The 26,007-nt window shown below is 40.6% G+C and overlaps 1 protein-coding gene across 4 annotated transcripts; it reads right to left on the bottom strand.

Annotated features, from left to right (window-relative positions):
* Positions 1-860: 860 nt before the first annotated feature.
* Positions 861-25,872, bottom strand: mtf1 (metal-regulatory transcription factor 1). Of its 4 annotated transcripts, none has more exons than XM_078252438.1 (11): positions 25,797-25,872; positions 22,792-23,329; positions 17,734-17,972; positions 16,223-16,354; positions 15,870-15,943; positions 12,195-12,328; positions 11,719-11,796; positions 11,433-11,526; positions 10,689-11,356; positions 5,175-5,244; positions 861-4,514 (listed from the first exon to the last, which is right to left on the bottom strand). In XM_078252438.1, the coding sequence occupies exons 2-11, from the start codon at positions 23,263-23,265 to the stop codon at positions 4,033-4,035; spliced, it is 2,445 nt and encodes an 814-aa protein (XP_078108564.1). In that variant the 5' UTR covers positions 23,266-23,329; positions 25,797-25,872; the 3' UTR covers positions 861-4,032. The 4 variants fall into 4 exon arrangements, with proteins under 4 accessions (XP_078108564.1, XP_078108566.1, XP_078108565.1 ...); XM_078252440.1 differs by lacking the exon at positions 25,797-25,872 and adding an exon at positions 25,090-25,191; XM_078252439.1 differs by lacking the exon at positions 25,797-25,872 and adding an exon at positions 24,276-24,360.
* Between the last annotated feature and the right edge of the window lie 135 nt (positions 25,873-26,007).

Genomic DNA, 26,007 nt, shown 5'->3' with positions numbered 1-26,007 from the left:
ATTGCCATCTTTTTATTGTTAAAGTGTGGTATGCTAGTATATAAATGAATAAATATTCTAGTCTGGGGTTGGCGCTCCTTAAATGCCGTGTTTTGGAAATATGCAATATCTGGAAAAGCATTACCTGGCATTTCTTCACTGAAGAGTTTATTTTTTATTTTTTAACAATTCCACCGTTCCTGCCTGCCCTCTGCATTAGGGACATTTAAATCACCTGTGAGTACCTGCTTAAAAACGCACAAGGCACCCACAATATGGAAATACAGAGTTCACGGGAAAAATAATAGGTCTATGATTATGGCTTCGAACACAGGTAACAAAACAGGCACCTTTTCAACTTAAATGTTATTATTTCTCCAAGTATGTTTGTAAAACAGTTACAGGTTGTACAGAAGACACGATGACCGTGCAGACCGATGAGGGCGTTTCAGGGGCCAAACAGGTCAGCCACGTGAACCTTTTAATGGCTGTCTGCCAAAACTAACCGGTAACTAACACGTTATGTCCTCCACAGAACCTGGAGGACATCGAGGACAGACTGGTGACCCTGTCTGAGAGAATAACCCTGTGCGACAGAGTCTTCAATGACTTGAAAGATTTAAGTGATATTCTAGTGGTGAGCTCACTTTTCTCTCCTTGGACGTTTGTGACTTAATGCAGATTTTTAAACCTTTTTAATCTTTATTTCCGACAGAGAAAATCTCTCCAGAATGTGTCCTTACCACTGCAGAAGTGACCAGAAGTAGAACAATTTTTTTTTTTCCCCGCTTCCTTTTTATTTTCTATTTTATGATTAAACAAATTAAAGATCAATTGCCAATTTAAACTGTGAAGACTTCATTGAGCAGAAGAAGCAAACATTTCAGTGACAAGGATAAGGTTTTATTAGTATTATATTGCTCTCAATTCAGAAACGGTATTATCATTACTTTATACGAAACAAGCATAAGCAAACTTCACATTATACATTCTTAAAAAAAAAAAAAAAAAAAACTAATCCTTAACAATTAGACACTCTTTGGGTGTAAGACATTCCTTTGGAAGCATATGGTTTCTTTTTTAAATATTGCCCAATTGAGAAAATGTTAATTCTTAATCTAAAACACTGTGATCAATCTGCTTCCAAACAAATGTCTCTATCAGTCATTTGCTGACATTAGCATTTCAGGTAAACTACAGAGACAAACTTGGGCCACATCACAAATCATTTCTCTGCCCATTGATTAAAATAAAACTGTTTTGACTCATTGGTGAAGAGAAGTCAACAAATAACCCACATCAAATTTTAAATGTGAAAGGGCTGAGATGATTACATAAATGGAGTTAGCCCAAATGAACCGTTTAAAAAAAAAAGAAAAAAAAAGCTGCGTACATTTGACCAAAAATAATTCTTAAAACAGAATCATTCATTCACTAACTACTTATAACAAATCCAGTTGGTTCTCAACAGCATGTAAAAGGAGCACTGTGGTGCCGTGCCACATTTGTGGGAACACCACTCCAAATGTGAAATGCAATATACTGGAGTTCAAGAAACATGCTTTTAACGTTGTATGCATTGGAAAGGCAACTTTTGCCTCTTGAGTTCCGCATATAAGGTTGTGGCAGAGTATCATTTAATGAAGGGAGGGTTAAATATTTTTGTCTTTGAGTCAGTATTTAAACTGGTGAATGCTGCACATAAAATTGCATAGGTTTGTTCTTTGACATTATGCATGTATAAGAATATATATTGATGGTATGAACTTGACTTCTGGCAGTAATTTCACAGAGTGCCTTAACAAGGAGATGGTGAGTAAATGATCAACATTTTTGTAATCCAATTGAACCAAGTAGGGACACTCCTGATATCTTATACTGCATATGTGGAATGGATTAGAGCACACAATGTGTGACTGGAGCCTTTCACAACTTATCAACTGCCTTCTTGGCACCTCCTAAATGTTGGCAAAAATAAAGCCAAGCATGAGTTATGTGACATGCAAAAGCATGTCAGTTTGGTTTGATCCTACAACCTGGAATTCAAATGTAGAATCACATCACTTGTATCAGTTATGCTGCATATCCATGAATGACTTTCCAAACAGACGGCTGGAAAACAATAGTTTCTAGGAAAACCATAAGCTTTTCTGTCTCATTGCTTTTGCCTTATTGTGGTCTGCTGCTGAAAAGATTGCCCGAGACTCAGTGAAGAGGAGTGTGTTGGCATGCTAATGGCAAGTCTGTCTAAAGCAGAGACCGTCAAGGCAAGGAGGCTCATAGAACAGTTATGTTGTAAGGCCAAGTACCTCTACACTCTAGCATACAGGGCATAATGCCTTTGTTCTATCATCATTGCATTGTGTCCCGTGTGAAACAATACTGTTAAATTGTACTCTCAGCAGAAGGCTGTGTTACATATATTTCCTTACTTTGGGGACTGTACAAAAGCCCAGCTGCTTGAAGAACTATTCAACTAGACACAACAAAAAAAATCCTCTGCATAAATGTGACTGGGGAAAAAATACAAGGGTAGAGGATATACATTAGCTCCAAACTCAGAGTTAGTAATTCAAAAGTCTATACAAAAATACAAATTCTAGAATAATCTACAAGTTTCTCAAATATGTTTACACTAAAATGTACTGTATTTACACTGTCGCCAGGACACCATCTTTTAAATGCTACTTTAACAGCAGTTGTATACAAAAAGTCTGTAGTGGTGCTGCACCTCAGCTAACAAGCTGTCAGATTACTCACTTTACAAGTTAGTGTGCAATAAACAGGGAAGAGTGCAGCAAAACGTAGGGCGACTGCAAGTGTGGGGCATCTAGTGAGAAAAAGGTATGTCTGAGAAACAAATTAATGGAACCAGGATCAGTTATGACTTGATGCATCCCTGAGAGGGTCACAACCCTATTAAACATGGGATGTTGACAGTAGTTCCTTACTGTTTCATTCTCAACAATTTTTGCAAACAAGCAGATCCTCGAGGATATTTTGTTTCACTGTGCAGTCTACAATCATCTTTTCTCAAACTTGCTTTTAGCAATATCATTACGTTCTTTCAAAAAAACAAAAACAATTCAGTAACATAAAAACAGCTCAACTTAAAAATACAAGTGATTGGAATAAATTAATAGATTTTTCTGCTATCTTGAAGATAATAGTATTAGCAGTATAATGATAGAATCAAATATTTAAATAAATTAACATGTACAATTTTAAATTAGTTTAAGTTATAGGCTACTTATTGATTTCACTTAAGACAGGCAGATCAGATCACAGGTTCCTTTCTCAATTAGTAAATAACTTTCGAAGTAAAAAATAATCACATTTTCTGGACTACACTAGTCTTCCTAGAAAACAAAAATACTGAGGAAATCACTTCATATTGTATGACAGCTATATGGGGGGGGCTATGTGGCCAACTGCTTCAAATAAATTCCTACTGGGAGCAATACAATTAAATTCCTCTTATACAGTGCATTCTGGTCAGTTGCATACCAGCTTTGAGCATGTGTTAGGACCTGTAGTACAGTACAAGGATATACAGACACGTTTTGTTTTCCTGCTCAGGTGTCTGGCCTTCAAATCAGGAAAATGGAACTCTGAAGTTATCAGTGCTTGGACAACAAGCATTTGTTTCATTCAATCAATTCAGGGTGGACATCGAGGACTTATTATATACAGTTTGATTATGTTGATAACAAAGGATCTACTGCCTTTTCCCTGCATTCATTAGCATTAACTTTGCTAAATCTCATTAAGCAAACTAATCCTGTTTTCATAACTACTGCAATGAATCAACAGAAAAATTAGTCAGTGTGTGTGTATGTGTGTATATATATATATATATATATATATATATATATATATATAGCACAATGCTATACAGAACAGAATGCACTGCAGGTGCAGAGGGTTTGATACACACACTATATAGGGAGAAAGAAGAGGCGTCGCTGTGAAGAATGACTCGAGATGTGGGAGGAATTGATGCCTGTGGATGAGTTGGCGCAACAGACAAACACACGGTGCCAGACTCAGGATCTAAGGATTGCCATCAGTGGTCATGTTGAAGTCATCAGCGACCAGCAGCAGAGCCTCAATGTTGGCAGCTGTCTCAGGGCTCTGCAGGGAAAGGAAGTCCGAGACATCCATATTGGCTAACCCGCCAGACGAGGGAGGGTTTTTGGCAGTGCTGCTCCCTATCGTGGAGAATGTCTGAGCTGAGAAGGAGGAAGAAGAAGAGGGTGCCTCCAGCCTCACCTCACCCACCTTAGAGGAAGACTCAGGGGGGCAGCATGAAGAAGATGAGGTGGCTGAATGATGTGGAGGCTCTGGGGGCTGTGATAGTGGGGGGGGAGGGGGCTCTGGTGGTTGCGGCTGTGCTGGGGCTGAAACAATGGAGGAGGCACTCTTTGAACCCTTGTCTTTAGCAGCGTCCCTGCAGGCACACTGGCACTGGCAGGATTCCTCCTGTTTGATGATGATGACAGGCAGACTGAGGCCGATCTGCTGGACTGAGCTGCCTGAAAACGGAAACACAATTTAAAGTTCACTGAAAACCAGAAGTAAACACATTTGCTTTCCAAGTGTCCTGCAAAGCATATCCAAGTTAAATTACTAACCGCTTAGTAAGAAGTTGGCATTGATCAGTTGTTGAATGAGAAGAGAGCAGAGTTGATGCCACGCATACTGATAGACCTCTTGGTCAACAAATAGAAGAATGTGACAGAGGGAAACCTTCGTTCCTTCTCAGCATTTAAACAGTTAATTTGAATGAGAACTCCAATCAGAGATATCTTAGTCATGACTCTTTCAAAGAGGATAATGCGGATAATAAAAAAGCTGAAACAAGAGGTAATCGGTAAGTCGACAATACTTGTTCTCTTCCTATCCTGAATATTTTTTATGTTATTGCTCCTGTGTCTTTACTTGTCATTTTTATTATTACGTATTATAATGGTATATCATTTTAACTGTTCTAGCACAGTGCATTAATTGAGTGTCTTGGAACTGCATTTGTATAATAAAACCACTGTGACTGTATCTTAGTGGAGCTCACTGGACACCACTCTACTATCTAATGAATCCTATTAAAGCTAAGCACTGCACTGGATGTCAAAACAAATCTATGATTTCATTACAGCCTATAAAAATATATTTAAATTTACTACCCATTGACTTACCAGCATTTCCTCCCACTGGTATGGCTGTCGTGAAGAAAACTTTTTCCACTTTTGGAGCTCCTTGATGTGGCTGCAAACAAACGTTCAACACCACAGTTGAAGCTGGATGGAAAAAAGCTGGGGACACGCTAGAGTACTATGAGGTTGATTTGCACCAGATTTCTAACTGTGTGGTGCGTCACATATAAATACACTCACTTAGGTGAGTGATAAATACACTCACCTAAAGGATTATTAGGAACACCATACTAATACCGTGTTTGAGCCCCCTTTCGCCTTCAGAACTGCCTTAATTCTTTGTGGCATTGATTCAACAGGGTGCTGGAAGCATTCTTTAGAAATGTTGGCCCATATTGATAGGATAGCATCCCCCACACCATTACACCACCACCACCAGCAGCCTGCCCAGTCGTAACAAGACATGACGGATCCATATTCTCATTCTGTTTACGCCAAATTCTGACTCTACCATCTGAATGTCTCAACAGAAATCGAGACTCATCAGACCAGGCAACATTTTTCCAGTCTTCAACTGTCTAATTTTGGTGAGCTCGTGCAAATTGTAGCCTCATTTTCCTATTTTTAGTGGCGATGAGTGGTACCCGGTGGGGTCTTCTGCTACTGCTTCTTCTACACCAAAATACTCTGTTTTCAAAAGACATGGTGTCTGACTTGGCCCAAAGAATCCCGGATATCGTGGCAGCACACCCAACTGTGAAGAACATTATACTGCATATAGGGTCACATGATGTTAGCAAAGCAAGAGTCTGAAGTGCTGAATCGTGACTTTATGAATCTGCTGAACACAGTTAGCTCCCTAACCGCGAAGGTGTTTATCAGTGGCCCTATACCGCCAGTCAGAAGAGGAGCTGAGAGATTCAGCAGACTGTTGGCACTGAAAAGATGGCTTTCAACTGCATGTACCGTCCACTCTCTGCGGTTCATTGACAATTTTAACATTTTCTGGGACCGCAGACATCTTTTTAAAGCAGATGGACTTTTTCTTAACAAGCCAGGAGTGAAGCTGTTCACCTCTAGCCTACACCACACATCTACTCCCTCGGCCAAGGACACAAGACAAGATAAATCAACACAAACACAACAAAGTGCGGCAGTGATCCACCACAGCCCCCACCTGAGCAAAGATTTGACCATGGAGGACCACAGAATGGAGACGAGAAATCTCAACCCCCCTTTTCACCCATCCAACACTCCTCAAACCCCCTTACCAACACCGACGCCTTTGAGGATTCATCGCTCTCCCCATCCGCCTTTTCCCCTGTTTCCCCCTGCCACGTGTTGGGGTTCACTGACCGGATGGAGCAGCTGGTAGATGCTTGAATCAAGTTTGCCCCACTACCTTCTCCCATCATTCGCCCCCAGCATCAAACTGACCCTGTTTTGACTGAACCGCTGAAAGTAAAAACGCCAGGGACCTCTGCCCCCTCAAGGACGGCAGCGAACTCCTTCTCACCAGACTGATAAGTATGCTTGTGTACAAAATGAAACAAGCTTTAACTGATGTGTGCTGGGCCCAGGCTGCATGCCTAGTGGCACTCGTGACTCTTTCCAGGACAAGCCTGGGCCCTGTGTATTCAATTCTTCGTCAATGAATGTTGTGATAGGTAATAGAAAAAGAACGATGAATCCGCTAAGTAAGAAAAAGAAGCACTTAACTGCCAACTTAGCAAATTTAGCATCCATTCCTCGTCAGCCACAGCCTGTCCCAAAAAACGAGTGATAATTATTTTAACACACTAACATTAGCCTTACTAAAACGTCAGGTCTTTGGCGGGTAAATCATTGTTAATCAATGTTTGATGATGATTTTATTATTAAGCACAATCTTGACCTCATGTTTTTAACTGAAACCTGGTTAGACTATAATAACAGTGATGCTGTTCTTATAGAGTCTAACTTCAATTTTATGAGTGAGAATAGAGCGAATAAGAAAGGAGGTGGAGTTGCCATTTTGTTTAATGACTCGTTCCAATGTACTCAAATATCTTATGGAAACTTTGCTTCTTTTGAATATGTGGCTCTTCAGCTAAGGTCCCCGTCTCGACCTATATTTCTAATTATCTACAGGCCACCTAAATACTGTGCATCCTTCTTTGACAACTTTAGTGAACTGCTGTCTATAATCTGTATTAACTTTGATTGTGTAGTTATTGCTGGTGATTTCAACATTCATGTTGACAACCCCCAGGATAGAGGGACCAAAGAACTCTGTTGTATTTTTGAGAACTATGGACTGACTCAGCATGTGACGGAGCCCACACACAACAAGGGGCACACTCTGGACTTGATTATCTCCAAGGGTTTGAACATTTCCAAGGTTGTGGTGACTGATGCTGCTCTCTCTGATCATTCCTGTGTTTTCTTTAATGGCACTATCTCTGTGCACAAAAGTGACCAAACAGTTAATAAGAAAACAGTATATCACTGACAACACCAGTGAAACATTCATTCAGCTTTTCTCGTCCACACCCACCCTCTCAGGGGTCTCAGTCACTGAGCTTGTAGACAATTTCAATTGTAAAATTACAAATGTTATTGATGCCATTGCTCCCACTAAGGTCAAAGCTGTCTCTGGTAAGAAAAGATCTCCATGGAGAAATGCCATACTGGTAAGAACAGAAAAAAGAGAGTGTCGAAAAGCAGAACGCAGGTGGCGAAAAACTAATCTCTAGGTCCACTACAACACCTATGAAGAGAGACTTCGCATTTATAATTTGGAACTGAGGAATGCAAGGCGGTCCTTCTTCTCGGACATAATTGCCAAAAACAATAATAACTCACGTGCTTTGTTTGCTACTGTCGATAGGTTAACAAACCCTCCAGTACCAGTAGCAGCTAAACTTTTATCCACCAAGGCCTGCAATGATTTTGCCACCTTCTTCAAAGACAAAATTCAGAAAATTAGACAAACAATCAGTGCTTCCATATCGAGTACAGGGTATGTGTTGTCACAGTGTCCAGGCAAAACAAATTCCAATATGACCCAATTTCATATGATTAACCGTAAAAACCTGGAGGACATTATACAACATCTGAAAACCTCCTGCTGCCTTGATATTCTACCAATGGGCCTTTTCAAAAATGTTTCGAATTGTTTGACTACAGATCTTCTACAGATTGTAAACACGTCTCTTCTCTCAGGTATCTTCCCACAGGCCCTGAAAACTGCAGTCATTAAGCCACTCTTAAAAAAAGAACAATCTAGACACGTCACTAATGAGCAACTATAGGCCGATATCAAACCTTCCATTTTTAAGTAAAATCATTGAAAAAAACGGTTTCTCAACAACTCAACCTTTTCTTGTCACTAAACAACAGTTTTGATGCCTTCCAGTCGGGTTTTCGACCACACCACAACACTGAGACAGCTCTTGTTAAAGTCTTTAATGACATCCAACACAGATAGTGGCAAAATTTCAGTATTGGTATTACTTGATCTCAGTGCTGCATTTGATACGGTCGACCATGACATTACTAGACCGATTAGAAAACTGGGTTGGCATTTCTGGCTCAGTACTAAAGTGGTTTGAGTCTTATTTAAAGAATAGGGACTACTTTGTGTCTATAGGGAATTATACATCTGAGCATACAAATATGACGTGCAGAGTTCCCCAAGGCTCCGTTCTGGGGCCTCTCCTGTTTAACATTTACATGCTTCCACTGGCTCAAATTATGGAAAACAATAAAATAAGTTACCATAGTTATGCGGATGACACACAAATTTATATAACCTTATCGCCAGGGGACTACAGTCTAATACAACAACTGACTAAGTGCATTGGACAAATTAACGACTGGATGTGCCAGAACTTAAATGAAATGATGAAAAAACTGAGGTGGTTGTTTTTGGAGCATAGGAGGAACGATTAAAAGTCAGCACTCAGCTTCAAATGATAATGTTAAAAACAACAGACAAAGCCAGAAATCTTGGTGTAGTCATGGACTCAGACCTGAATTTTAACAGCCACATTAAGACAATTACAAAGTCTGCCTATTACCACCTTAAAAATATATCAAGGGTTAAAGGACTTATGTCTCAGCAGGATTTGGAAAAACTTGTCCATGCTTTTATCTTCAGTAGACTTGACTACTGTAATGGTGTCTTTACAGGTCTCCCTAAAAAAAATCAATCAGACAGCTACAGCTGATTCAGAACGCTGCTGCTTGAGTCCTCACTAAGACCAAGAGAGTGGATCACATCACTCCAGTTCTGAAGTCTCTACACTGGCTTCCAGTGCCTCAAAGAATTGATTTCAAAATACTTTTGCTGGTTTATAAATCACTAAACGGTTTAGGGCCAAAATATATTTCTGATCTGCTACTACACTATGAACCACCCAGACCTCTCAGGTCGTCTGGGACAGGTCTGCTTGTTGTCCCCAGAGTCAGAACTAAACAGGGGGAAGCAGCGTTTAGTTTTTATGCTCCACATATCTGGAACAAACTCCCAGAAAACTGCAGGTCTGCTGAAACTCTCAGTTCTTTTAAATCAAGGCTGAAGACCTATCTTTCTGATGTTGCCTTTCTTTAAATAACTGTTCATTTCTTATACTGAAGCTGCATTGTTGATACTGTATAACAATCTATATAAGCATATAGAGAGAAATTCCTATTTTATCTGTTTTTATATATTTAACTGTTTTAACTGCTCTTCAATGTTTAATTTCTTATACTGCACTGTAACTTTTCTCGTATTTTATCTGTTTTTGATTTTTTAATCTGTTTTCATGTAAAGCACTTTGAATTGCCCTGTTGCTGAAATGTGCTATACAAATAAAGCTGCCTTGCCTTGGTGTAGCCCATCTGCCTCAAGGTTGTGCGTATTGTGGCTTCACAAATGCTTTGCTGCATACCTCGGTTGTAACGAGTGGTTATTTGAGTCAAAGTTGATCTTCTATCAGCTTGAATCACTTGGCTCATTCTCCTCTGACCTCTAGCATCAACAAAGCATTTTCGCCCACAGGACTGCCGCATACTGGATGTTTTTCCTTTCTTTGTAAACCCTAGAAATGGTTGTGCGTGAAAATCCCAGTAATTGAGCAGATTGTGAAATACTCAGACCAGTCCTTCTGGCACCAACAACCATGCCAAGCTCAAAGTTGCTTAGATCACCTTTCTTTCCCATTCTGACATTCAGTTTGGAGTTCAGGAGAGATTTAACTTTAAGGTGTTCCTAATAATCCTTTAGGTGAGTGTAAAGTAACACCTATTCCTTTGCTACACTTACTTCAAATAGAGTCAGTGCTAACCATGGTCTTAGCTATCCCCACTGGTTTACTTTACATATTTGTTTGTTAAATTAGGCTTTTGCACAATTATGTAAGTGCATGGCATGTTGTTTGCTAATCCTCCCACATGAACATACTTATGATTAGAAGACAAAATGCAAGAAATCCCTAATTGTATGCAATGTGTTTTTGAACTTAAAAACAAATCACAAAATTAGGGCTAGTACAAATCAAGTCACCATTTCTGTGTGGAAGCATTACTCACGGTTTGTTCTGGGTTCTGCTGGCTGTTGGCAGCACTGCTGAGGATCCACTGGAGGTTCTGGTCAGACATGACCAGGCTGGGCTGCAGCAGGTTTGGGGTGGGAGCTATGGTGATGGTGGCAGGGGTGTTAGCCAAACCATGGCCAGGGTTGGGGGCAGGAATGTTGGCCAAAGGCACAGGTTGAGATACAGCTGCCAGAGCATCTGGTGCGGTGGCCGCAACAACAGACATAGGGGCGGTGCCTGGTGCAAGGGTGGTCAGTGCTGGAGCCACTGGAGGAGGAGTGGAGATGGCTTGTGGTAAAGGCGTGGTCTGGGTGGCACTATCCGACGACAGGAATGTGGGTGGCAGTGCCACAAAGTGCTGGGGGGTGACATTGTTTGGCGCTTGGACAGAAGCCTGGGCAGGCACATCGGAGATCTGCTGAGGCTCAGTTAGTTGCATGAAAGGCGGAGGCTGCGTGGAGCTGACAGTGGTGGGGACAGCGGCAGGGGTGGAGGCCTGAGGGGAAGAGCTCTGACTGAGCTGGGAAGGAGCCTCCATGACTGCAGTTTTGTGGGAACAGGGAGATGAGGAAGTAGGATGGAGAGAGAAAGAGATGAGAGACGATCCATCAGTCACTACCGACCGGGTAGACGTCTCCAGGCTGAAGGATTCCGCAAGGCTCTCTGACGAAGGAACTCCCATCAGTGAACAAGAACATTCAATACAATTCAAGCTGTCGGGTTTCGAAAAAGCACTGACCGTTGGGATGGGCATCATCTTGGCTGACACTATTTTCAGGACTCTGGAACATGAGCTCAAAGATTTTCACATTGCTGAGGTCCAAATTGTGAGCCTGTAATACAATTAAATGACTTTACTAAGTATCACAACAGCCAGAAACTCTTGTTTTGCCTCTAAATTCTTGACAGTGACGGATAACTTAGGTGTCAAGTAGCTGCCTGAAAATTTGCATCGTAACTAGCTTGACAACTGCTCAACATGTTCAATCCACTGTCGGTTTGACAAAGCTGAAGGCCAGACTTACATTGTGGATGTTCTCTCGTAGCTCTGAGTCTGTAGAGATGAGGCTCAAGTCACTGAGGCACAGCGAGTGATTTGCATCCTGTAATTAAGAGAGGAATTAGACCGGATTAAACTTGCTATGGGATCAAGCACCAAATCATTGAAGGGAAACGATATTGGAAACGAGTACAACACCTACTGTATGTTATTGTCAAAATCATTTTACTTGAAAGGAACCATTAACCACAAAAGGTAAACTAGCAAGTAATGACATAATTAATGGCATAAAAAATAACTTTTCCGTTGAAGAGGACAAGCACAGTTTGTTTTTATACAAGTCGTTTAATCTAAAGCTAAATTATTTTCATAATAACTTTTAGATGTATGGTGGTTAATGCAGTGTGGTGTGAACCCCTCTAACTCTCAGAGTTGCTCTCAGGCTGTGCATGGACAACATGTACCAACATCGAGAGACAAAGTTGCTGTACTGTGACTCACTTCAGACAGCGGATGGGTGAGGGTGACGGTGAAGGGCTGTCCTTTGTCGTGGCCCCGGATGTGACTCTTCAGACTGTACTGGCTGCTAAACGTCTTCTCACAGCCATCACTGGGACAGTTGAACGGCTTCTCCCCTACAGAATGAGGACAGACAGAGGGGGAAGCATAAGGACAGGTAAGAGCTAATATGTACAACTTAATCATTTAAATATAAGCCAAGATAAAATTTGCTACTTCATTTTTTAACTTTGGAGAAAATGTTACAAAGAAATGTAATGATGACCTATCGCAGACACTAAAAATGTACATGCATTTATATTAAAGACTAAAACAATATTAGGTCAATTACAGCACTTTGGCAGTTAATTTTTCATCACCAGAGTGAGCCTTTTGCTATTTATGATACAATGAAACTGAAAAATACTGAGTGGTGGATGTTTTATTATAATTGACTGTTTTATAGCATGCACACAACTGTAAACACAGGCAAGCCGTAGAATCTAATGTTTTACTTTTGTTTTCATTCAACAGGAGATTCTATTAGATACATAGCAATAAAAACCCAAGGTGTGTTAAGGAAAAACTCAGGAGCAACACAACTCATTTCACATACGTGAAGAAGGTTCCGGAGACTTTGATGAATTACACAGGAGCAATTAATGAACACTCAATTGAGGAGAATTTAGGATCACACAGTACAGTGTGGGTGCCATCCCAACTTCTGAAGTTCCTGTCTTCCTGACGGTGTATTTAAACTCTGGAGGTGTTACGCTTAGCTGAACCTTCAAAGTAAACAAAAGATACTGCAGGGTGCCCAAATCTCAGCACAGACAAAATTTGTTAGGTTTACTTTCTCTATGGCCTTGGCAGGGTGAGCTAACCCGACTCCGCCAGATGGATTGCTTCGCATTTGCTCGGCATATCCATCTGGGAACTTTCCGATGGAGAACTTTTGGGAAGGGGCGAAAATACTGGTTAGCTGATCGGATAAACCATCTGTCTATCACCACCTATGTTGGTGATAGACGGGCCATCAGATCAACGATATATCAAACTCTTGCCGAAACCAGTCGGGAGAAGAGCAAAAACATATTTTCCTCCGAGAAAAGCCTCCAGTGCCGTTTTATGCTCTTCTTTCAATTTAATTCGGATAAAACTTGCGCGATAGCTACGCTCATCTCATCCGTGGAGGCCGCCATGTTGTTTAGACTGAACAGTCGCTTTTCGTTGCGTCACACCTAAACCTGCCTTAAAACCAACGCTGATTGGTCGGTCGTTTGGCGAACGGCTCCAAATTTTCTATGTCTGAAGATGCCAGGCTGATCTGCGAGTGGAAAACTGGAGCTCGCAAGATCAGGACGGTCTCACAAGGCTAAGGGTGAGAAGCACTGTCTTATCATACAGCTACTACGTCTCCCGTCAACTATGGAGGCACAAAGTTGTAGTACTTCTCTGCCTGGAAAGGTTATGAGGTTATGTTGGACACTGACCTGAATGACACCTGGGTACCACTATCTCAACTTACATAGCATGAGTTCATAAGCTGGAAATTCCACAACAAGTTGGAACAGGACTAATTTTAAAAGAATGATGGCCTGATACTCTGCTACATTCTTTCAATTTACAGTTTGGGAGAATCACCCCTATAAAAAACTACATACAGGGAACCACATATTAAAAACAACCTGGACAGGAGTATCTGTATCTGTACAGAAGCTGTCCCTCCCCTCCCTGAACAAGCATATTCCTATTTTTTTTTAATTAAATTTTTATGTGAGGATAAACCTCTTGAGATGCATAATCTTATTTTCAAGCAAACATCGTTTTTTAAAGTAGCTTCTGCACAATACTAACGAGATATAAAATAAATGGCAAAAACATTGCCAAACAAAAAAACATTACGTCAAAGTACAAACCCCAATTGCAATGAAGTTGGGGCATTGTGTAAAATGTAAATAAAAACAGAGTACAATGATTTGCAAATCCTTTCCTACCTATATTCAATTTAATACACTATAAAGGCAAGATATTTAATTTTCAAACTGATAAACTTTATCAAATATTCACTCATTTTGAATTTGATGCCTGCAACACATTCCAAAAAAGCTGCGACAGGGGCAACGGAAGACTGGGAAGGTTGTGAAATGCTCAAAAAACACCTGTTTGGAACATTCCACAGGTGAACAGGTTAATTGGTCATGATTGGGTATAAAAGGAGCATCCCCAAAAGGTCGTTCACAAGCAAGGATGAGGCGAGGTTCACTACTTTGTTACCAACTGCGTGAGCAAATAGTCCAACAGTTTAAGAATGTTTCTCAACGTACAATTGCAAGGAGTTTAGGGATTTCATTATCTACAGTCCATAATATCATCAAAAGATCCAGAGAATCTGGAGAAATCTCTGCACATAAGCGGCAAGGCTGAAAACCAACATTAAATGCCTGTGATCCCTCAGGCGGCACTGCATTAAAAACCAACATTATTATGTAAAGGATATTACCACGTGGGCTCAGGAACGCTTTTGAAAACCATTGTCCGTTAACAGAGTTCGTCATCTACAAGTGCAAGTTAAAATTCTACCATGCAAAGCGAAAGCCATATATCACTCAGAAATGCCGCCAGCTTCTCTGGGTCCAAGCTCATCTGAGATGAACTGACGCAAAGTAGAAAAGTGTGCTGTGGTCCACATTTCAAATTGTTTTTGGAAATCATGGACGTCATGTCCTCAGGGCCAAAGAGGAAAAGGACCATCCAAATTGTTATCAGCGCAAAGGTCAAAAGCCAGCATCTGTGATGGTATGGGGGTGTGTTACTGTCCATGACATGGGTAACTTGCACATCTGTGAAGGCACCATTAATGCTGAAAGGTACATATAGGTTTTGGAGCAACATATGCTGCCATCAAAGCAACGTCTTTTTCAGGGACGTCCCGGCTTATTTCAGCAAGACAAAGCCAAGCCACATTCTGCACGTGTTACAACAGCGTGGCTTCATAGTAAAAGAATGCGGGTACTAGGCTGGCCTTCCTGCAGTCCAGACCTGTCTCCCATTGAAAAAGTGTGGCGCATTATGAAGCGCAAAATACCACATGGAGACCCCGGACTGTTGAACAACTGAAGTTGTACATCAAGCAAGATTGGGAAAGAATTCCACCTACAAAGCTTCAACAATAAGTGTCCTCAGTTCCCAAACGCTTATTGAGTGTTGTTAAAAGAACACAGTGGTAAACATGCCCCTTTCCCAGCTTTTTTGGAACGTGTTGCATGCATCAAATTCAAAATCAGTGAATATTTGCAAAAAAAAACGAACAAGTCAAATCAGTTTGAACATTAAATATAGTACTAAAATGTATTATTTTTAACTTAGCTTCTCAGCCATCGGGTCCAGGAGCACAGCCAACAACAATTAGGTAAGTTATTTGTCCAATCATTACAAGTACACATGCCCACAGTTGTTTTGTTTAAGTTCACTTTTGAAAGGAAGACAGTAAAAACAAAACCACATAAAAATGTTTTGGCTGCAAGAAAAACCCATCTGGTTGGGATATTCAGATTAACTATGTGTGGGAGGCACTGGTAACAATGTAAATGCAAATCAGGCATAGCTGAAAACATGTCCTTGATCAAGCTTCCTTAGAAAAATCAAGGTTACATAAAACAAACCAGTAATATGTACCTGTGTGTGTCCGTACATGTGTTTTTAGGTGATGACTTGCAGCAAAGGCTTTGCCACAGCCATCGTGGTCACACCTGAAGGCAAAGACAGAAAAAAACCCATGTCAGGAATGCTTAGGACCCGATGCAAATAGACAACAGTGATAAATTGGGAAACTTATGTGCTGAATATTTCGGGCCTCTGCTTAACCAAAATGCAGCTCCCAAAACAACAGTATAGGTAAAAAATTTGAATATGAAAAAACCCTAAACATTTGATTAGTGTAGACAAGCAAACACTAAAACAGACTAAAAGAGATGTCTGTGAGTATCTATTAGTATCACAGATCTTTGTGTGATAATGGAAATGCTCACCGGAATGGCTTCTCCCCAGTGTGTGTGCGAATGTGCTTCCTCAGGTCGCTAAGTGTGGTAAAGTACTTTGTGCATCCCTCTGATTCACAGTTGAATGTCTTGCCTGTGTGAAGTCTCTGGTGTGCTTTTAGTCTGCAGAGACAATCAAGTGTGATTCATTAAACCACAATGGAAGACATGCAGAGAGAAACAAACTAACCATGGTGGCATTAAACGGGCATGTGCTCATTTGTATTGCACTTATTTTATGAATGTCTAAAGCGCATATAAAAAGACAGTTGAGGGAGTCCACATTCAGATGACAACAGAATCTAGTCAGAAAGGGAAAACGACTGAACCATGTACACACTCTGTCAATGGCGGTCGTTTAGAGAATCTGGGTGGCATGGAAGATGGGGAGAGGAAAGTAATGTTATTAAAAAGAGAATCCACCCATGTGTGGCATTGGTTGGCTGCCTTGAGTACAAGCCTCTGACAGGGAATTGATGGCAGTGGCATAGCTCCACCAAGCCCCGGACATGTTGTCAGAGCAACTGAACCAATGCAGACCAGAGGGCTCGTGTGTGAACGGCTTGAGATCACAGCAAAATACAGCAACATCTGAACAGTGAAAATGCGCCAAACAAAAAGCATGCCTGGCATTGGTCAAAGTTGACTTAAACTGTAATTGGGCCTAGTGCTGTCAAAAATATATAATCATCTGCAGTATCAATCTCGGACAGTTCAGACAGCAGATTTACCTCATTATAAGACGCATCTTTAATGACCAAACTTGCCTCTTCACCAACATTTGTAGTTGAGCGAAAAGGGGCAGATAAATGCAAAGTAAAAACTTACTTAAATTACTTATTGTGTCCATCTCACATTGTATTATTTGAATAAAACAGACATGTCAGTATGTTGACAACACTAGTCAGGCCATTTACTTTATGGTAGGACCTGCCTCATAATTGACTTTGTATCATGATGACACAATTTAGTCTTGATTAGTTATACTTAGGGCTAGGTATCAAACTAACCTAGTACCAAGTAGTATTGAATTCTTCAGTCATACAATACCAGCATTTAATCTTTTTTGTACCCATAAAAAAATGACTATTCGGTTTTGATCGCAGCCAATCATCGCAAGCGTTCTTCGATTTAATGCCACGTGTGATTGGCCCACTGCCACAGCAGCTACAACCCATACAGTCTGTGGTGGGGCGAAGTCGAGTGTGGTGTAATTGCCACCAAAATGTTCAAAAGTCAAAAAATGTCTGATAAATGCATAAAATGTGAAAGGATTATTTTAAATTAAGTACTCTTATTGGTATCCGTATCCCTTAAAAAGGTACTGTTATTGGTACTGCTATCATAATTTATTAAACCAATACCCAGCACTACTTCTACTACAGTTTCTAGACACTGCTAACATAACCTACAGTGGTGATAATGATCTGAATATCACCCATGATGAGAAATAAAACACAACAAAGCTATTTAAAGTAATTATTTATTCTGTAAAGGCTTACCTGTATAACGTGTTGAAGGCCTTCTCACAGCCTTGCACATCACACTCAAACGGCTTCTCCTTGGTGTGAACACGGACATGGATCTTAAGGCTGTAAGAGGTGAGGAAGGCCTTTCCACAGCCCTGTTGATTACACACAAATGTGTATTCCCCTCGGTGCGTCTTCTGGTGTGTTCGCAGGTTTCCTGCCGTGCTGTACGTCCTGGTGCAGCCTTCGAACATGCACTGGTAGCGCTTCACCTGATAGAAAAATGAAGAGGAGGGGGACATCAGCGCCTAAACATGTTTGAATTCAACTCTATTGTATGAAATCATCCTGAATCTGATGACAAATATAACATTACCTCCCTTAAAAATCAATGAAATAGTCTTCAACCGGCATTTCAAAAAGCCAGTGAAAAGTAATTTGCTAATGAATTAGCAAATTACTTTTCACTGGCTTTTTGAGTAATAACCAGCTTGGCCATACGATGAAGTGACAGTCTGACTTGGTATGACCTTACAGACGGGACCTGAACTCAATGACTCAGCTACCTGTCAGCACATGAAGTGGGTGAGCACAAAGAATAGCGATGAGGAGAAACCCTTCATGCAATACATCTCATTCAAGTCTGTTTTACAACGCCAATCTCAGCTGCAGTGGGGCAGTCTCTTGCTCTCTTCTCACACAAAAGCCCTGGGGCAATGTGGATAAAAGCAGTTCAGTTACAACACAGTTATCCTGTGTTGAACACAAAGTCAGGAGGAGGAAGCGTGTTGTCGACGAGAGGATCCCCTTTCTCAGCGAACATTATTCCTGTAACTCACTGTCCTGACCCTCTTAAAGGCTGTTTTATGCTTCTGCGTCAACTCCACGGCATAGTTACGCCGTCGCTCCTACAGCGTCGTGACCCTTTCAGAGTTCTGCGTCAGGGTTGCTTTGCATCGCGGTGCATTTCAACGCCATAACGCTAGGGGGTGATAAGTCTGAGGTTATTTACGAGGTGTCTGCCAGCCAGTTTATGTTATGTTAGCAAGCAAACTTTAGCACAACTGCCCACAAAGTACTGCTTGCTGGCAAAGTGCTAATTTCAAAACATTACTGACATATAGACACTTTACAAACGGATAACCCCGTCATTGTAACCAAAATATGTCTGAGTTTATTTGCAAAGCTTATGTCAGTGAACTAGCATGTTGCTACTCCCCACAGGAGGCTGCTTGAAACACCGACTATCAACACACAGGACGAGTTGACCAATCATAGTCCTTGCGGTCTGCGTCGCCTCGACGCAAAGTTACACATTTTTGGAGGTGCATGTTGAGCTACAGCGGAGGGCTTGGAGGGGGGTTCGCAGCGACGCAGACCAGTCTGCGTGGGTAAGCCGTCGATTCGACGCAGAAGCATAAATCAGCCTTCAGGGATCTTTTTCAATTTTTTCCCATTAACATGACACGGCCGTAATAGATCAGGTAGTCGACTGCTGAGTAGCCAGAAAAGTGGGAGAATTGAGAGAAAACATTTTACTGTAATTTCATTTTTACACAAATATAGAGACGTCTAATGCATGTTTATGACGCCTTCATTTTGATGAAGACCTCTGAGATCAGTTGAGTGTCAGTACAATTTCCAAGAAAGCAAGCCAACTGTAATGACATTTTTATGAAGGGCCTGATGTCGAATTCAAACTAAGTTTTAAACTATTTATTAAACACTGCCTGACTGTGAATGATATTACACATAGCAGTTAAGTGCTAATGCAGGTTAATATTTCTTTTTATAAGCAAAAACTCAAGTTTCTGATGTTTAACATTTCTTATGGTGCAAGTGATGACTGGCACATCAGTGAAAACTAGGGGTGTGCAAACAAATCGATTTGCATTCAAATCGCGATTCAAGCTCTACCGATTCAAATCGATTCATAGAATTCCAAAAATCGATTCATACATATATATACACATATACATATATATACACATATACATATATACATACATACATAGAGAGAGTACAGGCCAAAAGTTTGGACACACCTTCTCATTCAATGCGTTTTCTTTGTTTTCATGACTATTTACATTGTAGATTCTCACTGAAGGCATCAAAACTATGAATGAACACATATGGAATTATGTACTTAACAAAAAAGTGTGAAATAACTCTTAACTCTTAAATATCTTATATTTATACTTAGACGGTTGCTGGCTGTCGTCTCACTTCATGGAGCTTCTGAACTCCGAAAACTTTAAAGCAAATTGTCAATTCGGCATCAATTTGCGCAAGACTGCCTATATTCGAAATTTAAATTTGTTAATTTCTCACCTAAAACGTTGTCAGAAGTGAATTTAATGATGAATAAGATGGTGAAAATTGTTAAAAATGTCCCGTTGTTGGTTGTTGTTCTGCCTGCAAGTTCCGAGTTGGCAGTGGGCGTGACTTATAAGTTCGACCAATCAAGTACACCTAGGAAAAGGGAAAAGGGAAAAGACCCTGCTCTGAAGTAGGAGCTAAAAAAGTACGCTACTGCGACCAGAGGAATTTAAAAATCCCGAAATTTTTCCTGTCGGAACACGACAAAAAAAGTGTTCTAGGAACGTTTAGTTCTAAGAACTGCAAAAATCCCTCCGGTCGGAAAGCCCCTAATGCTTCACTTCAGGACACATCCTCAAACACACCTAATCATACCATGAAAAGGACAAAACCTGCTGTGTTGTTGTACATACAGTGAAAGTGATATAAAGCTGAGTAAACTTCCTGTCAGTCAGACAAACAATCTGAGTGATGGGTAGTCTAAGGCTATTCATTTTGATTTTAAGGATGCGGGAGAGATCATTTCTTTACCAAACATCCATGCAAAGCCACTGTAGGAGGCCTGCTAAAGCTTGCAGCTCAGTACTGTATTCATCTCCCACACCATCGTGACTCTTCTCCACCATCAGTTTGATCACTGTTAAAGAGCATTGTATGCTCTGGTCTCCCACATGCATAGTGGAAAAAGACCACTCCATTACAAATTAAATGGTTATGGGAGTATATTTACAGCAATATCACTAAGTGCTTGACGTTGCTTGTCATTAGGTTTTTTCACCTGTTGAACAAGAGGCTGGAATCTTTGATTTGTTGTTCACAGGAAATAGCCACTCTTGGGTCAGCTCTACTCTTGTCATGCTTTTCAAAGACTGGCTAAAATGACACTGAATACACACTGAATTGAATGCACATAACATAATTAGCACATCACAGTGTGCTCATATTCATATTAGCAGGATGTGACGGCTTCAATTTACTACACATGAAGTGATTTTGTTAAAGGTTTCTTGCATTTTCTGGCGTGTGCACTTCAGGTTAGGGATAATGAAGTACCGTAAGTGAATGGATAGTTTATTGTCCTCTTGGAAATTCATTCTGTGCCTTGGGCAATCATCAAAACAATGTCATAGCAAATCAAGACATAATATCGTTACAAGGACAACAATATAGATAAAAACCAACCAACAATGCAAGGAAAATGACGGTGATCAAGACAATCGAACATTATAAAGATCAAACAAACACCATGCTCGTCGTACAGCAATAACACAGACAGATACAGGCCAACTTCCACACACACACACACACACACACACACACACTGTTTGTTTAGTGATATTATTCTGCTGGATAAAAAAGCCTTACAGGCACGCAACTTCACAAAGAAAGTACCCTGTACCCTCAACCTCAAGTCAAGACATAATTTTCACTAAAAAGGGGATGTGATACATCCTCAAGAATTGTCTGTCATTTTCTTGTGACTCAGAACAGTGTTTCACCATTTTGTTGGAGCAGGAAATATTAACCATCAGTGCAGTTTCTTCTCATTTACTGACAAGAAAAAAAGTAGTATCACAAATTCCCCACAAATTTTAAATAAAAGAGAACCAGTTTCTATACTGTCTACAGAAATGTGTAGGTTTTTCATCCACAACTTCAATGACAGTGGGGTCTAAAACAATTATTTTCTTAGTTTTTACAAGATTCCAAGATTTTTTTTTCTCAGTGGCCCAAACTGGGCTGACACCAACTAACAGAGTGATCAGTCCATTCCATCCACAATAGCTCATCTCATCTTCAGTGATCAAACCAACACTGGCTATGTCATTAGAAAAAGTCAAGATTAAAAACCACTGGAGAGAAAGTACTCCCTTGTGGGGCCTCTGTATTAACATTAGGGGAAAACACTGCATTCACTTCAGCACTCCAGCCATCTAATGATGCTACTATTCACATCCAGCTGTAGATATTCCTTTATTAAAATACTGTATAGTCTTACAGTATTCAGTATAAACATTACAAACTGTAATGGGTTACATTTATTTTAAACCCCACCAGGAACCGGATTTTTATTACTAACCTCAGAGTCTTCATTATAATAGATGTTGAGGAAACTGGTAATTAATTAACGACTTCTCATACAACTGTATGTGGCATATCCTTGATAGGTATATAGTGTGCATCATCTGAAACAACTGACTAAACACAGGACTGACTTTTCCCCCGCAATCCTTTAGCACACTAACACTTATTCGGCAAGGACTTTGCAATACTACTTTGCATTTCACTGAGGAAAAGCATGTAGACAATAACACTTGCTATAATGTTACATTAAAAAAAAACAGTTCACAGCACAGTTTGTAAGGCCATTAGGCATGTCAGATTGATCTTCAAACAATCTGCTGTTCTGTTGAGCAATTAGCTGGAATGACTGGAAGAGCCTCCACAAACCAAACCAAACAATTACTTCAGCACTAACCAAACAAAACCGAGCATCAATCCTTAGCATTAACAGCTGACCACATTCTATCTTCTGTCATGTCTGTTGTAACTAGTGTGAAAATGATTTTGCACCATATGTTACTGAATAGAAGCACAAAACCTTGATACAAAAAGAAGCTGCTTATTGAAATCATTGTACAGCTGTGTTCAGATTGAACATTCAAAATAAATAGATATATTTTTGAAAACTTTTGAGCACATACACATTTCATCAGTATGTAGGCGCCGTAAATCCTTTACATTTGGAGGAGATACACTTATTAGGCTTACCTCTCTCAGCTTGGTCTCTGGGCACTCAGAGTGCAGGGTGAGGGTGGCCCCCTCTATGTTGCGTGGCATGCGGGTGGAGCCGGGATTAATTGTAAACTGGATCTGGTCTGGAGAAATGGTGTGGTGCACATAACCCTGTGACATGCCGTCAGGGTCGTTCATAAAAGCCAGCGAGACATCCTCCTCATCTCCATCACCTTCCCCTTCAGTTAGGAAGGTGACCCCGTCTTCGTCCCCTCCACAGTGACCCTCTTCTTCGCCCTCCTCATCTAGCCGGATAGGGTCCCGCTCAATGAGTACTGTGGTGCGGTCGTACACCCGACCAGCAGACGTTGAAGGCTCAGCGATCAGGTCATCATCTTTGTCAAAGTGGTTCTTGTCTTCTTCTTCTTCGTCGTCGTCGTCCCGCTCCAGGTGATCCACCTCCACCTCAAAGTACATTGACGCCGACGTATGAGGGCCATTCTCACTCATGGTCCCTGGTGCCTCTCCTTCCTTGGCAAGGAGGACTGCACACTCACACTGTTAACGTTACAGCCTGCAATATAAATTTGCTAAATTATTAGTATTATGTGGCAATTCAAAGAGCTTACATATGGCATAAAAAGGCACAAGACAAGATATGAGACAATGTGTTATTAAAAGACACATAACAGGGTTTAAAAGGAGTAAAATAAAAGAGAAGATGGACATATGCTAAAATCGAATAAAACAGATAAACAGGAGAATCAAAATTACAGTGCAATTGGAATGAAGTGCATGATATGAATTAAGAGTCCTAAGTTTGATTTAATAAAAGGCAGTGCCAAACAGAAATGTCTCAAAAAGAACAGAGTTGGAGCAGACCTCATGTTTTCTGAGAGTTTGTTCCAGATATATGATGTAAAAAAAATAAAAATAAACCTGAATGCTGCTTCTTCATGGACAGTAAGCAATTCTGTCCCAAATGATCTGAGAGGCTTGGAAAAGTCCCTGATCTAACATAACAGTGGATGAGATGAGTGGCCATCAATTCAAAATAGAGAGCCACGTTGCCTTGTTAAAAGAGCTCAGCATGGGAATTAGAGCAAATGTTTAGATTGATCATAACACCTAACAGAGAGCAATGCATCTTGAAGGCCTGTTCTGACAGAAAAGAACAATTACCAGCAACTGGCTAGACACAGCCTCAAATGTGTGCGCTATATCTAGCGTGGGGCTTTGATTCTACTAAACACCAATGTAAATAAGTCCGTGGGTCAATCAAAAGCAGGTTAATTATTGTCAGTACTGAAAAAACGGATGCGTCCTATAGCAAACCAGCGGTCAATAGGACACATTAGCCCGTTAGGGGAAACTAACGTTACAGAGACCACACCGAGATCTAGAACTTTCTGATTTCACGACATAGTAGCGGCTACTGACATGACCAATCGATTAACATTCCTCAGGCTACCTTTTATAAAAAAACGTAATGAGTAACGTATAAAAGATGTCACACTCACAGGACAATGCCAGTTAACTTTTCCATACTCGACACGGCTAGCTAACGTTTACAAACACAAGAGTGGCCTGATGTACACGCAGTGACTATGACGCTGAAGTTAGCTTCCGATTCGGCAGTTAAGGGGAAACTTAAGTGAAATGTGAAACTTAACACTGAAGTTAGCTAGCTTCCGATTTCGCAGTTTATTTTTAATGGAAACATAACTTGCATTGCTGAGCGACTCTGCAGCGCAGTGGAGATAGGTCTGGCAATGCGAGATTACTGAGCGACTGATGCTCCGTTTTTTTGCACATCTTACAGACATTTTAGATAGACAGCTTTAATGCTTTAGCTGACTTTAACATTTGTGAAAGCAGGTCCAGATAAAACAAAAAGTATACCTGTTTCCATTTATTGCATATGTTTAATGTATTTTCTCAAATAAAAGAAAGCTTTCACATCTCTCAAAGTGGGTTTCAGACCGTTTTAATGCTTTAACGTTAGCAGAACCCAAAATGTTTTCCACGCTTTCATACATCTAGCTATGTTTCACAACAGTAAGAGGTGCAAATGAGGACCAGTCGGTCAGCAATATAAGGTATGTTTCCTTTAACCTTTACTGCCAAATTGGACGCTGTCAATATAAGCTTTCCCTTAGGTTTTCCCTTAACTGTCAATTCGGAAGCTAACTTCAGCGTCGTTCAGTAACTGCCAAGTTTACCCCGTTTGACACACAATATAGTAACGCTTAACGAACTTAATGTCACGGTACTGAGGTTGTTACCCGTACACCGTCATGCAGGCTCTGTAACATTCCGCTGGTTGATACTGACCTGACGTTATTTCACAGAATACATCTCGGTCACATCGTTAACGTTACTAGCATCAGAGATATGTCGCTAGCTTCCTGCTACAAATCATATCAAACCGTAGGCGAGTATTTTTTTTCCTAGGATGGCAAAGGCATGTCTCGCCCTATTCTGCCTCTGATTAGCTTACCCTGACATTCTTACCCTAACCCTAACAAATCTCACTCCTCTTGCCTAAACCTAACCAACCCAACCAAAGCAGGCAACGAGTACTAGCCAATCAGAGGGAGAGTAGAGCGGTCCATGCCTATGCCATCCTAGGAAATCCTTTTGGCAAACCGTAGCTAGTTCGTGTAGCTATATTAAATAATACGTCCATCGTTATAAGCAACTCTGAACGTTATGTCACTTGACTGCAGAGTCAACGTAACATAACCATTTTTGTATTTTGCTTGCGAGTGCCAAATAGCGAAATGAACGGCCAAGTCATCTAACGTTATCACTGCACATGCATAGCTTTGCTAGCTAGCAACAATTTGGCTCACAGCTAAGCTAGGGAGCTAACGTTAGCTAGTAACGTTTGCCAGTCCACTCTCGACAGTTGACATTACCTATCTTCCAAGCAAGGATAACACGTTTTATGTTACCAAGTGATACACTGACTAACACCCAGTAGTGCGATAACGCTTACGTTTATCAACTGCAAGGAAATTACATTAAAATATATTTACCTATTAAAATATAAGCCTTATCCCTAGGCTTTGGATGTTTAGCACTTTCTTCCTATCCCCTCCCTAGGATACCAACGTCACTCACAGCCATTCGTGATGAATTATGGGAAATATAATTCTTAATGTTAAATTAAAACATGAAATGTTATTCTTTTAAGTATGTGACTTTTGACTTTTTGTGTAAAAAATGTGATTCTATAGGTTAAACGCA

The sequence above is a fragment of the Sander vitreus genome, chromosome 6 (genome assembly GCF_031162955.1).
Source record: "Sander vitreus isolate 19-12246 chromosome 6, sanVit1, whole genome shotgun sequence".
Lineage (NCBI taxonomy): Eukaryota > Metazoa > Chordata > Actinopteri > Perciformes > Percidae > Sander > Sander vitreus.
This window is presented reverse-complemented; position numbering and strand designations above follow the sequence as displayed.